The sequence below is a fragment of the Anabrus simplex genome, chromosome 4 (assembly GCF_040414725.1).
Source record: "Anabrus simplex isolate iqAnaSimp1 chromosome 4, ASM4041472v1, whole genome shotgun sequence".
Classification (NCBI taxonomy): domain Eukaryota; kingdom Metazoa; phylum Arthropoda; class Insecta; order Orthoptera; family Tettigoniidae; genus Anabrus; species Anabrus simplex.
The window spans coordinates 391,381,713-391,400,599 of NC_090268.1; the positions used below are offsets into that span (position 1 = coordinate 391,381,713).

Sequence of the window (18,887 nt, forward strand, 5' to 3'; positions counted from 1 at the left end):
CGAACCCCACTGTCCGCAGCCTTGAAGATTGTTTCCCGTGGTTTCCTATTTTCACACCAGGCTATACCTTAATTAAGGCCACGGTCGCTTCCTTCCCACTCCTAGCCCTTTTTTTTATACCATCGTCGCCATAAGACCTCTCTGTGTCGGTGCGAAGAAAAACCAATTTTTGTTTACAGATACACTCATAAATTATATGAATAGTGCGTCGAAATATATTTACATGACAGGGCATATTGCAAAATACAATGAATGATAATGACTTTAATACAGATTTTTTGCTTAAATACTTATTTGGGAGATTTTGTGATTATATTCCATTGCCTTCAGCAACTAACCCCTGGTACTGACTTCAGGAATACTTGAGGTCTTGTATCCAATTAGAAAGGCATTATGGATAAAGTAGTCGATCAAGGTATGTGATTTTAATTGTGTCTTTCCGTTGGGAATGGTGGTATTTTGAGATACACCGCGTGCATACGTATCAGTGCATCAATGTTTTTTTCCGCATTGCCGCAGAATGGAACCAATAAATTTGATTTTACTGTTTTCTATTTCAGTGGCCAGAGCCCGTTTCTATCCTCTTTTTAAGGACTTCGGTGTTTATTTTCATTTAAGTTCAACTTATTCTCTCCATTCTTTGCAGATCTAAACTCCAGCTATCTCATAGCTATCGACAGACAAAAAGTTGCTCTAGCTGTGAGCAATTTGATCATAAAATGATTGCGGTGTTACAGATGTTACATAATGCGGGTAGGCGTAATGTTATCCCCAATGGCACTAACAGTTTATGAATTTTTTATATACATAGAGATGTGGCTCTCGCCTCACTTTTTATATTGTAGCAATTCTGTCAATGATTTTGTAACTGCTCATTAATGGAAAGCTGTTTGTATTATTGTGGTATTTATTCACTTGCATGTTTAGTTATGACAGTGTTGTGTTTTTCATACTTAAAACGAAGTTAAGGTAATGAAATGACCTACCTAATTCATTCTTTAGAAACCTACTTCTAATTAATTATGCATTGTTTAAATTATTCTCTGCAAGGTACATGTTTTAATATAGGTCTTGGAGTGCCTGGAAGAAAGTAATTCGATATACGAAGATTTCGCGTCGAAATGAAGTTATTTAGATGACGACATATCCTTGAACATTCCACAGATGATCCCCTATAACTTACGCCATTTTATTTGATTTGATTTTACGGTCTGAGATATTGTAGTCGGTCGTGGATATATACCCATCTGACCTTCAATATTCTTCAGTAACGTCATATTTTAAAACGTCTGTTTACTTCCTTCATGCTTTAGTTATCGTTAGTAATAATAATAATAATAGTAATAATAATAATAATAATAATAATAATAATAATAATAATAATAATAATAATAATAATAATAATAATAATAATAATAATAATAATCATGACAGTGTCGTCGAAGCCAGTCTTTACAGTTTAGTGTAGTCTTGCCGTTCATTTGCAGAGCACGTTCTTGAATTAAGACACAATGGGTCGTCCTAATTTCCTGGATACTTTTCCTTCAGCGATGTTGCAAAGACCACCTCATGCCGCAGAATGGGACCAATGAATTTGATTTTCCCATTTTCACTTTCGGGGATCAGACCCCGTTTCTCTCCTCTCCCTAAGAACTTCATAATTGATCTTAATTTCAGTCCAATTTATCCTCTGCATTCTCTGCAAATCTAAAGTAAAATTCAAAATTCATCTAGACTTCTCCTAATTCCCAGCTTTCACGATCGCACAGGAGCACATTTCTTATAAAGGATTTTGTAATGGGCTTCCGAGTTTTAATATCTATACATTTCTTGGATGTTAGGTGCTTTTTAATATCTTGGAAGGCTTTCTGTGCCATTGCTATCCTTTTCTTGATACCTGAGAGACTGCGGTTGTCACTCGTGACTAGGCATCCAAGTTTCACGTGTTCTATTTTATCAAGGCCAATTTTGATGCCCGTTGCGTTACATACTTGTACTACATCTTAAAGCGAAAATCACCACCACCACCACCACCACCACCACCACCACCACCACCACTTCCTCCACTTGAAGAGATAAAGAGATAATGGACAGCTTTGTCTAACTTCTCCTCTTATTTTTGAATTTATATTGGTTCCATTGATTTCAAAACCAGTGTTCTACATTCAATACCAATTTAGTTTCAATCCATCCTACTAATCAAGCACTTTTTTCATTGTTTGAAAAGCTGCTTCCAGTCCAGGAGATGAAGAGCTTTCTCTAAAAATTGTAAGTCAGCGAAGGTCACGGTTACGTTCCTGTTCTTGCCTTCTCTCTAAAATAAAGCATAATGCCAGAATTAGTTCTCTTGTGTCCGTCTCTGATTGAAGTCCAAATTGATAAATAATAATAATAATAATAATAATAATAATAATAATAATAATAATAATAATGATAAAGGCTAAATAATATGATGTATTACTGATGAGGTCGACCGATAAGAATCCAGTCGCTACATTTCAATGTAAAACGGGGAAATGCCGCGACCATGACAACGACGTGTTCTTTGGTAGGATTTAAAATATGCATAAAAATTCACGGGACCTACATTGCGCAATGCTTTTGTTTCAGATTTGATAGAGGAAACTGAAATGGAATGCTTGATGAAATGGATGAAATGCGACAATATTCGCGGAATAATGAAGAAAACAAAAATACAAGTGATATATTCAACTATAGGTAAGTTATCGGTATCAATCACCACTAGTCTGCATTTAGGGTAGTCACCCAAGTGTCAGATTTACTATCTGTTGTTTACCTGACCTTTTCTTAAATGGTTGCAAAGAATTTGGAAATTTATTGAACACGTCCCTTGGGAAATTATTCCAGTCCCTAACTCTTCTTCCTATAAACGAATATTTGATCTAATTTGTTCTCTTGAAACCCAACTTTATTTTCATATTGTGATTATTCCTACATTTAATAACAATAATAGATTTAATAATAGACTTATTGTATCCAATGGCCTATTTAAAAGAACAGAGTCAATTTATTTTTCTTCGCTGTAGTTCATGAGAGATCTACTTCTTTTCGAGCAGTAGAGCATATGATATCTGTCTAATTCATTGTCGTAGAGTTCAAAAATACGCTTGTTATCCGGTTAGTGAAAATATTTAGTTTTGCATATTCGGTGATGGAACCCATGAACTGCGAACCACGTCACCGAGTGCCTATTTATATCAGTGTATTACTTAAGCTAGAGGAAATTATCTATTTTGTTTGTCTCTAACAATAACACTTCGAGAAGGCCACTTTCGAGCAGGGGATTGGATTCATCCGTGGTATAACCTGGCTGTTGTATGAGGAATCTGAAAGGGCTGACTTCTCAGAGGCTCACAGCGTGGGGGCGAGGGTTAACGACCAAGGGGTCTCTAACCAAGTATGGCATTGCATCCACTTACTTGTAACAGGATCATTACTTTCACCTTCCCTACCCGATCTCCTTTGATGAAATGTTGCTCTCTTCAGTCTCCAACGGACGTTTTCACATCCTTCGTGTCCCTTCTCTTTCTGTATTATCTCAGGAGTCGAATATCTTCCCTATTCTCTTCTGAATAAAGTTGCAAAGAGATGGTCAAATAATTGCAATTTCCCTTAAAGCAATAATCACCACTCGCGGATGGTCAGTATCTTAGTTTTATGTAGAATATACATACACTGGTGGAAAACGAAATCTCAACACGAAGAATACATTAGTGTAGAGGAGTGCAATTTAGTCAAAACAATTGTATGGGTAACATAATTATTTGATTAAGGTTTCCAGATCACACGTTCAGGTATACGCGGTAAGGTATGTGACATGGTGGCACATTAATAACTACTGTAATCACAATGATTTTGAATGAGAGCATACAAAAGTGCATGCTGTGTCGTGTAGGTGCCGTATGTCATTTTGTGGGATGAAGTTCCACGCCTGTTGCATTTTTTCAGTCAAATCGGCAACGATTTTTCATCCTATATTATCCCATACGTTCTCAATGCGTGAAAGGTCTGGCGATCTAGCAGGCCAAGGTAACTGGTCGACACTCTCTAGACCATATTGGATGACAGCAGGGGTATGAGGACGAGTGTTATCCTATTGGAAAACACTCTTTCAATACTGTGAATGAATAACAGCACAACCGATTCAGTCACCAGTATGACGTACGAATCCGCTGTCAAGTTTCTTGGGATAAGGACTAGAGTGCTCCTGCTGTCAAAGGTAGTCGCAGACAATAACTCCTGGCGTAGGTCCAGTGTGTCGACGCCGCAGACAGCTTGGTTCCAAGCGCTCACCTGGCCTCCTCCCTACCGAACTGCGGTCATCACTGGCGACAAGACAGAAACGGCTCTCATGTGAGCACTCAGCAGATTTCCATTCCACCCTCCAATGGGCTCTATATTTATACCACTGAAGTGGCGGGTGATAGTGATTCGGAGTTAGTGGCATGAATGATACAGGACGTCTGACATGGAGCTATCCCACACGTAATCGATTTGTTACAGTTCGCTGTGTCACTCTGGTGCCAACTGAAGCTCTAATGGCTGCTGCAGATGCAATACGATTCACCACAGCCATGCGGCAAATACGGGGGTCTTCCCTATCCGTAGTTGTCCACGTGAGTTTGTTGTGGGTTAGCTCCTGTATTTTGATTGGTCGAGTAGTCGATAAAATCTGAAAGGCCAGGAAATGGACAGCCAGAGACTGTAAAGGTGATGATGACTGATGATGAATAATAATTATGGCAAATTATGAGATGTCTTCTATCATTTCAGCTTGCCGGGTGGGCTGGTGTTGAACTAGCTCTCGCCAGCATTGTCTGTCCATGTAGGTCTCTCTCTCCATGATCACTATCCAGTCCCATTCTCTACATTCTATGTCTGTCTTTAATTGGTCTAGCCATCGTTTCCTTGGTCGTCCGGCGGGTCTTTTATCGCTGAACATCTGTTCCATGTATGCATGTGGTGTTCGAGTGGCTGGTTCCCTTTACACGCCCGAACATTAAGTCTCGCAGACCGTAGTCTTTCTTCCAAGAGGGTGCTCCAATCTCAAAGATGACCTAACATCCTCATTTCTCACATGATCTTGCCGTTTTTCTGCGTGGCATTCCTAACAAATTTCATTTCACATGCCTGCAAGTTACGAGGGTATCTAGTCCACAAAGTGCAGGTTTCTAGGCCATACGTGAGAAATGGATAAAAATACAATTTTCACAAAAATATCTTGGTTTGTAGGGATACCTTCTTGTTGCAGATCAGGCTATAAGTTTGTAGAATGTAGACCAATTTGTCACTCTATTAAGTACTATTTCTTGGCTGCTCCACCTTTGCTTGAGACCACTCTCTCAAGATAATTGAATTCTTATTCTAGAGTAATGTATATCTATCAAGTCGTACTTGGCAACCACTGTTATCTCTACTCATTTTAATGGCAACTCTTTTATTTCTTTTCACTTTCATCTTGAAATCATTGAACTTGGCTACCCTTTTGTTGAGACTCCTTCCATGGAGTTATATTTTAACTATTTGAGTTTTATAAAGGACCATAATGTATTTATTGTCATTGGTTCGATCATAGATGAGCCCTTCCCTAAAAGGCATTTCGTCGGCAATCACTGTTACAATCCTCTATGTTCATTCGAGAGTTTCACCTTCAGATTGAAGTTTTACCTTCAGCAATTGAAACATTCGGACACCACACTCAATATTTCCTATGTACCTGTCCGGAGTAGTTCGTGATGAAGCTGACATTAGACTAGAAATTCTCCCATATTCTTAACCTTTTGGGGATACTTACTATTCTCCATGCCGCATAGTACTGTATGGTTTGTTCTGACAACACAGGTTTTGTCTAGCGAAAATTATTGATTTGATTTTAAGGATAAATAGCCTCAGAATGGAACTAGTACTGTTGTTAATGTAAATTTTCAAAGGTTACCAAAACGACGATAACGTTCTAGTTCAAGACTCGCCGCTAGACTTCGTATTGGCCCTCTATTGTTTAACACAGGCTAGGGATGGCAAAAAAAAATACCGATATATTGATATTGCGATATAATGAAAACTTATTTTCGATAATCGATATTTATTGCACATAATATATCGGTATATTCAAACGATATCGATATATCGTTAATGATAACCCAAGAGTCCAAGACCAACAACAATATCATCAGACCTTAATGCATATATATCAATATTGGTATTTTGCCTGTGCACGCGACTGGTTGGTTGAGTTTATCTTGCTACTGCAATTCGCGGTTTTATTATCCATGGAATATATCCATCAACGTTTGAAATGATTAATGACTACAGATGAAATGAAATGATAGTGGAGAGTGTTGCTGGAATGAAAGATGACAGGGAAAACCGGAGTACCCGGAGAAAAACCTGTCCTGCCTCCGCTTTGTCTAGCACAAATCTCACATGGAGTGACCGGGATTTGAACCACGAAACCCAGCGGTGAGAGGCTGGCGCGCTGCCACCTGAGTCACGGAGGCTTCTATTTTCTTAATCTTACATTTAAATATAAACCATATACTCACCCCAAGCTGAATAGACAACTCAACGCCTCTTATAGTTGATTTTAAGGCTTATCTCACCTAAAAATTCACTACTTTATATTTTTGCTTCGCAGTTTCCTTATACGTCTGTGTTGTTAAACAATGGAGGGCTAACACGAAGTCTAGCGGCGACTCTGGAACTAGAATGTATTTCGTGCTGTGTAAACTGCCATGCGGAGGCAACGGTGTTACATATTCCACCGTTTGTATGCGAATTATAGTCCAGCCTATCAGAGGCTCAGAGCAAGGTATTGATTAAATTGGATATTTCCAGGTTGCAATTCCACCTTCACTAGCACCATCTCTTGAAGAACTATCGGCGTTATGTAGTGCAGATGTAGTCTATTTATGAAAATAATAATTCAAAGAAAAACGATACACTTATGGAAAAGCCGATATATTATGCGATAAATTGAATGAAAATTTCGGTATCGATGTACCGATAAATCGAAAGGAAAATATCGGTATTTCGTAAAAACCGATATATCGTTGCCATCCCGAACACAGGCATATATGGAATCTGTGAAGCAAAACAAGTTAGTGAGCTTTTAGGTGAGATAGGCCTTAAAATTAATTATACAGGGCGTTGATTTGTGTATTCAGCTTTTGATGAATATATAGTTTCTATTTAAACAAAAGATTAAGAAAATATTTGGTGAATATTGATAGAGCCTTTTGCGGACATACAAAATATTGTCCGCATCCGCTCCGCATCCGCATTGCCTTCATCCGCACCCACATCCGCGAATGGTTGTCCATGGATATTGTAAATATATTGCACCTGTCCAGGGCTCCAGTGCATAACAATTTATATTAACTGGCTTATAAAGTGGCCGTAAGGATTTATTCGACGAGACCCTTGGACATTCCCTGGATTCGAAAGCCATCACCCCTACTCGAGTTTCCTTCGGCATGCTCAAGAGCTTGGGTTCGTGGTATGTCCGGAAGGGGGCTTAAACTATTTAATTCTAAGTAAGGGGAAAGAGTCTCGGATATCAGAGGAATACGAACACATTACTAATGAGAAGGAATACCGTCTATTTGTACAAACACCTTTAATTGACCAAGGAAAACACTTGAAATTTCAATACATACAGATATGCCGAGGTATTTATGAATACATTACACTAATTCATAATCAGGTCTGAGCTTGAATGTCCTTTTCTGTCTTTTTCTCAGACCGGCATTTTGTCATTTCATAACCTTCAAATCATTAAACACACTGAAAAGGGCGTCCCCTTTGAATTATCTAACACACGAAAATCTTATTATATTAAGCATTTTACACATATGTTATTTACAAGGGCATATCTTCTTACGGCACGAGTTGTATCGCCCAATTTATTCGTATCATGTTAATTGAGTTTTTGTTTAAATTATTGAGTACCCTTCGAAATACATGATAGCTATGTCACATTCTCTATGCTAATGACCTCATCTGATTTATCACACGGAGTATTTACCCCTCGTAACGCCTGTTTCATAGGGATCTACCTAGGCGTTAATATAACAAGTGACATTTCATTTCAACGGTGTTCCTAAAAACAACAGGCATATCAACCGACAACCAATAAATTGCATCACCTAACATATAATACACACACTGGAAGAAATAACATAACACCTTGCATTTGCTTCTCCATGCCAGAGAAGAAGGAAAAAAAACCACAGGATCTTGGTACAGCTCCGATTTGTTACCCCATGTGGGTAACAGTCTCCTTCGAACCCTGGAGCCTCGAGCCCAGGACTTGCATGATTTGTTTCCACCTGTGGGCAACAGTCTCCTTCGAACCCTGGAGCCTCAAGCCCAGGACTTCCATATGTGGGGTGTACAAAAAAAACCTGAAACCCTATCCCGGTTTTTATTTTAATAATAATAACAAAGGTGGAAGGAGTTCATTCATTTATCATACCTAAGATATGCGCGACGGTGTCTTTATCTTGAATTGTGCATGTTTTCGTTCTACTATGGAAAGAAGGGAGGGCTGAAAACATCCCTTTTCATACAGTGGCCAGCGAGCTCCTTTCATTCCCCCAGGCCATAAACCTGTCAAACGGTTCGGCTCGCCTGTCTTTTAGTTTCTTTTTCTTCACCCACAGAGCAAGGCTATCCACTTACTTGCTATATTCAAATACTCGTATTATCGCAAAAAGACTTTCTTTCTGCGATTCATTGGCGCTATCAGCGCGCCACCCTACATATGCCCTCAGCCATCTTATCCCTGTAACGGCATTTTTTCACCGTCCAAATGTCTCTTCTACCGGAGAACACATATATGTACATACCACTGTACTTTCAAACTTACGAACTCACAAATCACGTACCGTCCCTGTTCTCCTCATATCCCGAAAACAATGCACATTTAACCAGAGGACTCTAGCCTTCAGAATAAAAATAAAATACAATAAAACTAATTCATGGTTAATCGCGTCTATGATATCCAAGTACACCCCCACACTTTGTTTATCGCCGTCTCGTAGTATGCAGCCTTAAGTCTATGCAGGAGGAAATTCTATCATCAGGTGACGTATCATCCTAAATAACTAATCAGGAAATTTGTGAGGATTCGTAGCAGTTAAACTCAGCCTTGGACGATCGGATCACCTAATGAAACTTTATTCCCGTTATCTACATCACGTCACCTGTAAATTATACTAGGGCCTTATTAATTACCATGCATTATATCCCCTAATTAATGAAATGAGTGGCTCCGGCCACGAAGAAAATCTCACAGGAAAATCTTATCAACTATAATCCCTGAAATCTGCGTTATACTCAAATGATATTCAAAGTATTTACATGCAAATAATTTTATTTCCCTACACGTGACTAGCTATCAAGATAAATGAAAGAGTACTTATCACTTCTGCGGTTCGCTACCCTCAGGGAGTACATCCATCAGCTTAGGCGGTCATCGGGGCGTTGATATCTGCAGGGTTGTCCAGGGTCCTCATCTGCCGGTCCGTCCGCATGCCGATTGGATCCTCAGATGTCGTCGGAAAGTCCAGAGTATACCTGATGTGTGGAAGTGACTATACAGCGGACCGCTCACCAGCCCTGAAGTTCTCGGAGGTCAAATATGCAATGAGGAAGGGTTAATGTGTTATAAATGCACTAAATGTGTCATGCATTTTAAAACTGTCTCGGCTAAAGGTACTCATATATATATTCAAGTATCCTAGCCCTAGATTATTAGTCTGTCCTGCAGCTCGACACCATTGCCTTCCCTTGCACACACTAGTTCTCCATAAATACTGTAGTTGACTCTAGGAGCACCACGCACTAGACGGACGCACTCACAGGGTTTGAACATACGTGTTAATATATCCTTTTATATCGGTCATCAATCGACCCACTCCGCTTCAATAATATTTAATCCAATGTACAACTCACTGCGTTAGAGCGAATACGGCGGACACTGCCCGGTCTACAAACTAATGGCTGAATGCCAATCACTGATGTCGTCGGTTCGAACCTCACTGCAACACTGTGATCGAACTATATCTTGAACACCACGCGCCTCTCTGATACATAATCCGAATAAATAAAAAAATTCACATCCAGCTCATTACAGACTGCATTAGAAGCATGATGAATATCTGGCTTGCAACGCACTGTCACTCACTATATGTTGTCATTGACTATTACATATCACTGTTCGATGAGGCATTTCCACAATGTAAAACACTGAGTATTCATACTAACTGTTCACTCACGAATAGATCTGTTGATTACACCGAAGGCACAGAATATACTGGGGTACCCTGGTCTCTTGCCTTTCGCCTATATGGTGGAACGAATTATTTCTGGAGGGGGAATCAGCCCACGCCCCTTGTCACACATCACTCCGCTGGCACGTGTATTTACACTTTGAATTTAGTATCAAATTAAAGCCTGTACATCCCGTTTTCCGTTGATCATTTTTCATTGCGAATCTTTCACGGGCTCGCCTGTAATTATTAAAGCGTCAGTACCAATTTAAAGTAGGTGGAGCTTGACTCCGGGGATTTTTTAGTTTTCCTGGTCCTGTCAGAGCCGGGCATCTGGTCTTTCTCACTTCAAGATATTCGCTACCTGCGCATTTCCCATTATTCTTATTATGTAGAAGGGTTCTCTACATGATAAATCCCTCATTTATTGAAGCTGTAACTCGAAATTATCTATCAAGCATTTCCGAGTAATTCATATTGATAGCCTCGAAACAGTTGAAAGCTATACATTGGTACCACCAGATATTTAGGGGAATACATGGGGTGATATCGTCTCGAATGTTGGGACGACTTCCTTGAGGCTGTTTCGTGACCTCACCTCTCAGTCATGTGACATCTCGCTTGCCCCAGCTCTCTCGCTCAGAGAGAGAAAGAATTCCACTTACGGGCGCCTGTACTCCCTGTTTTCTCAATTACGCGCAACGAGAGGAGAGGCGCGTGACTCTACGGGGGGCGGCTCGCATCCCGGAACCGTCAAGATTATCCCCGTTCGGCGGCTATTTAACGTAGAACCGCGCGGAAAACGGCATATTCATTCTACAGGATGTCTCCATATACGTATGACGAGGTCATGAACGGTCACAATATAACTATACTAGCAAGATACCCGTGCTTCGCTACGGTATTATACTGAAATTTATAATTGAATGCTTATTGTTTTAGATATATAATCCGCCGAAATTCGCGATCTGACTAGTTTTCTGCGAGAATCCACCAAAATTCCCGATCTGACTCGTTTTCTATTATTTTACAGCACGTATCCTCCCATTTTTCAATCTTCCTTTCCAGCAATCGATTTCGTACATCCCGGGCTAGGCTCAGGTATTCCTCCTGGTCAGTTGGGTCCGTAAATCTTTGCCAACTTCTCCTTTAATCATTTTTAATATGGATAAAATCCTTCAGGAGATCCGGAGTGGTGTCATATTGGGTGCCTTGGCGGCACTGAACCCGCGGCCGGACTGCATTCTTAGTCATTACCCGTCCAGGAGCCGTTCCAGCGCGGTCCGCACATTTGATGACGGTCCGGAACATTATTATTATTATTATTATTATTATTATTATTATTATTATTATTATTATGTGTTGCTCGGATGGCTGATGACAGGGAAAACCGGAGTATCCGGAGAAAAACCTGTCCCGCCTCCGTTTTGTCCAGCACGAATGTCACATGGAGTGACCGGGATTTGAACCACGGAACCCAGCTGTGAGAGGCCGGCACGGTGCCGCCTGAGCAACGGAGGATCCTTATAAGAACATTAATAACAGTAAAATCAATTGATCTCACCTCCTTCTACACCCCACCGCCGTGAAGTTTATTTACCGCCACCCCCCCCCCCCACGGAAGAAAATTAAAAGAAGGCTTGTTTCTTTATGTTTAAGGGGGATTCCAAACACCAATGATCACGTCTATTACTTTCAGTTTTGAGATGTAAGTATCCCCATAAAAGTAATTTACTTTTTTCACTTCATTTCACACTACTCCTCCCCCCCACTAAGTGAACTTTCCCGCAAAAAATACTTGTTTCAACATCTTCATTTTTGATATATCAGTAGCCGAATTAAAATAATTCAACACCATTTTCAGTCACTTTTATCCCCACCTCCTCCCAAGTGATATTTTCGAAAACTAAAAATACACGTTTCTTTATGTTTAATAGAGATAAAAAATACAATTTTTCACTTCTGTAACATGTTAAGTTTTTTTTATAGATATACTCTAAAAATTCTCATTTTTAAATTTCACCCCTTTTGAGTTCCCCTTAAGTGGAGTTTCCAAAAACAAATTACCTATGTTTCTTTACATTTACAGGAGATTCCAAACACCCACTTTTTACGTGTGTAACATTTTACGTTTCCAAGATATTCTGTAGATACAGTCTTTCAAAAAATTCACCCCAATTTGTCACTCCTGTTTAACCGCCATTAATTGGATTTTCCACAAAGTAAAAAATACGTGTTTCTTTATTTTTGAAGGAGATCCCATATACAAATTTTCAGTTCTGTAATATCTTTCGTTTCTGACATATATGTATCCTCATTAAAGGCATTCAACCAATTTTCACACTTTTACACCCCTCCTATTGGGATTTACAGGAAACAAAATAATACGTGTTCCTTTATTTTTAGAGGAGATTCTAACTACCAATTTTTACATCTGTAAATTTTAAAGTGTTAAGATGTAGACACACTCATTTTAAAAAGTTCACACCCCTTTTCACCCCCCAGTATTTGGGTTTTCCAAAAACGAAAAATACGTGTTTCTTTACTTTTAAAGTAGATCCCAAATACCAATTTTCAGGTCTGTAATATCTTCAGGTTCTGAAATATAAGTAGCTTCGTTAAAGGCATTCAACCCATTATTCACCCTTTTACACCCTTCCTATTGGGATTTTCCGAAAACAAAATATACGTGTTTCTTTATTTTTAAAGGATATTCTAAATGCCAATTTTTACATCTATAAACTTTAAAAGTTTTGAGATATAGATACGCAAATTTTAAAATATCACCCCCTTTTCACCCCCCGCCCCCATTAATTGGATGTTCCAAAAACAAAAAAATACGTGTTTCTTTTTAAAGGAGATCCCAAACACTAATTTTCAGGTCTGTAATATCTTCAGGTTCTGAAATATAAGTAGACTCATGAAAGGCATTCGACCCCTTCTTCAACCTTTTCCACCCTTCCTATTAGGATTTTCCGAAAACAAAATATACGTGTTTCTTTATTTTTAAAGGAGATTCTAAATAGCAATTTTCACATCTATAACCTTTAAAAGTTTTGAGATATAGATACACTCATTTTAAAATATTACCCCCTTTTCACCCCCTCCCTTAATTGGATTTTCCAGAAACAAAAGAAAATACGTGTTTCTTTCTTTTTAAAGGAGATCTCAAACACCGATTTTCAGGTCTGTAATATCTTCAGTTTCTGAGATATAAGTAGCCTCATTAAAGGCATTAAAGCCTTTTTCCACCCCTTTCCACTCCTCCTATTGCGATTTGCCGAAAACAAAAAAATACGTGTTTCTTTATTTTTAAAGGAGATTCTAAATACCAATTTTCACATCTGCAAACTCTAAATGTTTGGAGATATAGATTCACTCATTTTAAAAATTCACCCCCTTTTCACCCTCCCATTAAATGGATTTTCCAAGAACAAAAAAATACGTGTTTCTTTATTTTTGAAAGAGATCAAAAGTACCAATTTTGAGGTCTGTAATATCTTCAGTTTCTGAGATATAAGTACCGGTATCCTGATTAAGGGCATTCAACCCCTTTTTCACCCTTTTTCACCCCTCCTATTGGGATTTTCTGAAAACAAAAAAATACGTGTTTCCTTATTTTTAAGGAAGAGTCTAAATACCAATTTTCACATCTGTACACTTTTAAAGTTTTGAGATATAGACACACTCATTTTAAAATTTCACCCCCCTTTTCACCCCCTTAGCGACGGAATATCCAAAAATCCTCTCTTAGCGAGCACCTACATCTTAATATGAATATATCCCCAAACTTTCATTTCTTTATGTCCAGTAGTTTTGGCTCGGCGATGATGAATCAGTCAGTCAGTCAGTCAGTCAGTCAGGACAAGCTATTTTATATACACTGACTGACAGAGCAAATGCAACACCAAGAAGGAGTGGTCAGAACTTTATGCCAATTGCAGGGTTGACTGACGTCACTGAGGTATGCTCATGATGTGAAATGCGCCGCTGTGCTGCGCACGTAGCGAACGATAAATGGGACACGGCGTTGGCGAATGGCCCACTTCGTACCGTGATTTCTCAGCCGACAGTCATTGTAGAACGTGTTGTCGTGTGCCACAGGACACGTGTATAGCTAAGAATGCCAGGCCGCCGTCAACGGAGGCATTTCCAGCAGACAGACGACTTTACGAGGGGTATGGTGATCGGGCTGAGAAGGGCAGGTTGGTCGCTTCGTCAAATCGCAGCCGATACCCATAGGGATGTGTCCACGGTGCAGCGCCTGTGGCGAAGATGGTTGGCGCAGGGACATGTGGCACGTGCGAGGGGTCCAGGCGCAGCCCGAGTGACGTCAGCACGCGAGGATCGGCGCATCAGCCGCCAAGTGGTGGCAGCCCCGCACGCCACGTCAACCGCCATTCTTCAGCATGTGCAAGACACCCTGGCTGTTCCAATATCGACCAGAACAATTTCCCGTCGATTGGTTGAAGGAGGCCTGCATTCCCGGCGTCCGCTCAGAAGACTACCATTGACTCCACAGCATAGACGTGCACGCCTGGCATGGTGCCTGGCTAGAGCGACTTGGTTGAGGGAATGGCGGAACGTCGTGTTCTCCGATGAGTCACGCTTCTGTTCTGTCAGTGATAGTCACCGCAGACGAGTGTGGCGTCGGCGTGGAGAAAGGTCAAATCCGGCAGTAAATGTGGAGCGCCCTACCGCTAGACAACGCGGCATCATGGTTTGGGGCGCTATTGCGTATGATTCCACGTCACCTCTAGTGCGTATTCAAGGCACGTTAAATGCCCACCACTACGTGCAGCATGTGCTGCGGCCGGTGGCACTCCCGTACATTCAGGGGCTGGCCAATGCTCTGTTTCAGCAGGATAATGCCCGCCCACACACTGCTCGCATCTCCCAACAGGCTCTACGAGGTGTACAGATGCTTCCGTGGCCAGCGTACTCTCCGGATCTCTCACCAATCGAACACGTGTGGGATCTCATTGGACGCCGTTTGCAAACTCTGCCCCAGCCTCGTACGGACGACCAACTGTGGCAAATGGTTGACAGAGAATGGAGAACCATCCCTCAGGACACCATCCGCACTCTTATTGACTCTGTACCTTGACGTGTTTCTGCGTGCATCGCCGCTCGCGGTGGTCCTACATCCTACTGAGTCGATGCCGTGCGCATTGTGTAACCTGCATATCGCTTTGAAATAAACATCAATTATTCGTCCGTGCCGTCTCTGTTTTTTCCCCAACTTTCATCCCTTTCGAACCACTCCTTCTTGGTGTTGCATTTGCTCTGTCAGTCAGTGTATATAGATTACATCCATGGTATTGAAATAGATAGGTTTATTAACATAATACGACAGGTCTGATACGTGATATGAGATCCACTATAGTCACAGGTTTATGAGGGATTTCCTCTTGCGACAGCTGCCGACGTATTGAGCGGTTGCCATTCGGAACTTTTTTCTTTCCAGTAATTGCGGGCACGAGCCAGTTACGCTAGGTCAACTTTACGGCTTTATGACCTGAAGGCTTTATATCTCACCATTTTCCCATATCAATGCCCAGGGTCGCCTAACCAGAAGCAAAAATTAGAGTATACATGAGTGAAAATAATTTAGAAATTATCACCAAAATTATCCGCATTACCATACAGTTTGCAGCCGCCAAGACATTAAATCCGCGGATATCTAGACTCGTGCAGAAATGTACATATTGAGAAATATACAAGACTTTGTATTTAGTGCCGAAAGAGTATTTAGTGCAAACATTCTATTCATAGGATATTTATTGCGCGAGATGAACAGTGGTTTATTCCTGTGTACCATTCTGCAAAAGTAAACTTCAGAAGGGTGCTGGAAGTTCTTTCCACAAGAAAATGCAGAATTACGAGAAAAATGGGCCAAAATTACATCACGTCAGGATGACGAGAAAAATAGCATGTGGCAGCCTTCCTCGAAGTCTGTAGTACTGTATGTAGTCAACATTTTGAAAACACGTGATTTAGCATTTCTACTAAACTAGCCGCATTGAATTCCAAGACTTTGTTCATGGTATCCATCATATTTGCATGGTAAGAGTAGGCTATGTGAATACTGAAGTGTTTTAAAATATACTATGAGGTATTTTCATATTTTTTAATAGGGCGTAAACTTTTCAGTTGCAGTTATACTGTCTGACTCGTATGGGCTCTTCTTGAATTACTGGGACATACATTTATTTTTTCTTTATTAAACATCATAGAAATATCACTCTTCTCCTCGAAACACAATGTTTTATCTTCATAATGTGTTTTTATGTGGAAGTTATTCTTGTAATGCCAATTGAAATCGTGCTGAAAAATGGAGGGATAACCTGACATCTAACGGCGCTATTTGAACTGCTACTACTCTGTCATTTTAGTACTTGAAAAGACCGTGCATGCAGAGGCCTTTACTTACCTCGTAGGCAATGGTTGTTGGTAACGCAGCAAAGCCACACTATAGCTTGAGCAACCGAGGAGTGAAGTCGCGTGGTGCAGTGCGTGCCGTGAACATGGTCGGTATTGAACAGTACCGGGCCGCGGTTGGGAAATGGCAGGCGAAGCAGAGGAAGGAGGCCAAGAATGGGCTGGTGATAAGAATAGAAGAAGTAAAAATGGGTGAAGCGGTGCTGGTAGCGAAAGTGACAGCTGTGCTTCTGGTTATGGGGGGGGGGGAGGGGAATTGAACCCAGGCCCAAATACCAGTGGAAAATTCAGCTTGGAGGACTTGCCAGCACTTAAGGTGGTAGTGAACGAAGTAATACAAGAAAATTCTCAATGGGCTAAGGTGCAAGAAATAAAGGACATGATGGAAGAGCAGAGAAAGAAGATAGGGAACATGAAGCAATGGCTAGAAACCAAGACTGAGGAATCGAACAGGAGAGCGGGCAACAATGAAAAGGAAATATCGTTATTAAGAGGGAAAGTGAAACATCTAGAGGAGGAGGTGATGATGATGAATAGAGAAGCAGACGGGTGCAAGCAGGAGAGAATGAAGAAAGCCATATTTATATATGGTGTGGAAGAAGGTGAGAGGGAAGCAAGATTGATCTAATCTCCAAGGTGGTAGAGGTCATACGGGATAGGATGAAGATAAATTTCAGTGAAGTGGACATAGACGATGTTGTGAGGGTGGGGAAAACTAAAGGACGGAGACAAATTAGGGTAAAAATTTTCTCTACTCTAATGACAGAAGTTGTGATAAGAAACGGTAACAATTTATAGGGACAGAAAGTAGGGGTGAAAAGATACATGGGAAGAGAAGGCGGTGAAATTATGAAGATTCTGAACAGACATCTGTGGAGAGCGAGACAGTAGGGGCTAAAGGCCCGCATAAGAGGTCAGAGGCTAGTGGTGACGAATGGAATATGGCTTAGAGAGCACTCAGTGGTGAAGCTGAAAGAGATGGACGAACACGTTAGTTCCGAGGAGGGAGTGATGGCAGTGCAAGATGGAAGGAAGGAAGAATAAACTACGAAGGGTGGAGCGGAGGAAGGAGAGGAGATCAACCCAGGTGGAATTGGACATTGCTGTGTGGATACAGAATATCAGAGCAGTGAAGGGGTGAGTGAGGGTGAGCAGCAAGAAACGGGGGGAGCAGAGTGCAGTGGTTTAGTGAGCAAGAAAGGACGTGGGAAGAGTGATCGACAAGAGGGTAAAGCTGTTCTGAGTAGAGGAAGTAGGAGTCTAAAAGACTTGTGGGGTAAAGTATGTAAGGGGTTTGTAGGATATGGAGGGCAAGGAACGGCAAAGGTTAGTAAAAAAAAGAGGAACGGAGATAGGTGAGGGGGCGAGAACTGCAAGGAGTAAGAATAGGGGAGGAAATTTAGAAGGGAGGTAGGGAAAGTTATAACTATATTGGAAATAGGATGTGTGAATATTGAGGGACTAATAAGCAAACTAGCAAATAAAAAGGTTAGGGAAGTAGTAGAAAGTTTCGACGTTGTGGCACTCTTGGAGACGTGGTTGGAAACAGGGAGAGAGATTTCATGGAAGGGATTTGTGATTAAATATAAATATAGAAGGAAGGAGATGACTAAGGGACGCGCCCCAGGAGGAATGATAGTTTTAATTAGGGAAGAAATTAGTGAACTAGTGGAGGATATCGAGACAGATATGCAAGAAACCATATGGATGAGATTTATTATGGAGTGGGTAGTAGGAAGGATGAAGAAAATTAATCTAGCGTTCGTATATTGTCATCCTAGTAGTCCCGCATATGAAAATAAACATCTTTTTGAAGAGCTATTGGTGGATATTAGTATGATAAGAGAGAAGTTTGCAGAAGAAGAGGATATGTTGCTATTCGGAGATTGGAACGCGAGAATAAGGGAACAGAGCCCAGTATATAGTAAGGAAGATGGGAGGTGTTTGTTGAAAAGTAGAAGAAATGAGGATAAAATTATAAACAGTCTCCTTGAGATGTGCGCTGCGGAAATTTGCATATTCTGAATGGATGTAAGGAGAGTGATAGTACGGGGAAATTGACCTATGTCACAGAGAAGGGAGGTAGTGTGATAAATATGGTTTTAAGCTCGGAAGGAGTGTTGGAGGACATTGTAAGGATGGAAGTAAGAGACT

General features: G+C 40.7%; 1 protein-coding gene across 1 annotated transcript in view; it reads left to right on the forward strand.

Moving 5' to 3' along the window:
• The first annotated feature begins 2,613 nt into the window (after nt 1-2,613).
• Nucleotides 2,614-18,887, forward strand: part of LOC136872755 (uncharacterized) — a 94,394-nt gene continuing 78,120 nt past the window's right edge. The window contains exon 1 of the mRNA XM_067146585.2: nt 2,614-2,718. Coding sequence (XP_067002686.2) covers nt 2,631-2,718 — 88 coding nt within the window. The 5' untranslated portion in view covers nt 2,614-2,630. The remainder of the gene's footprint in view (nt 2,719-18,887) is intronic.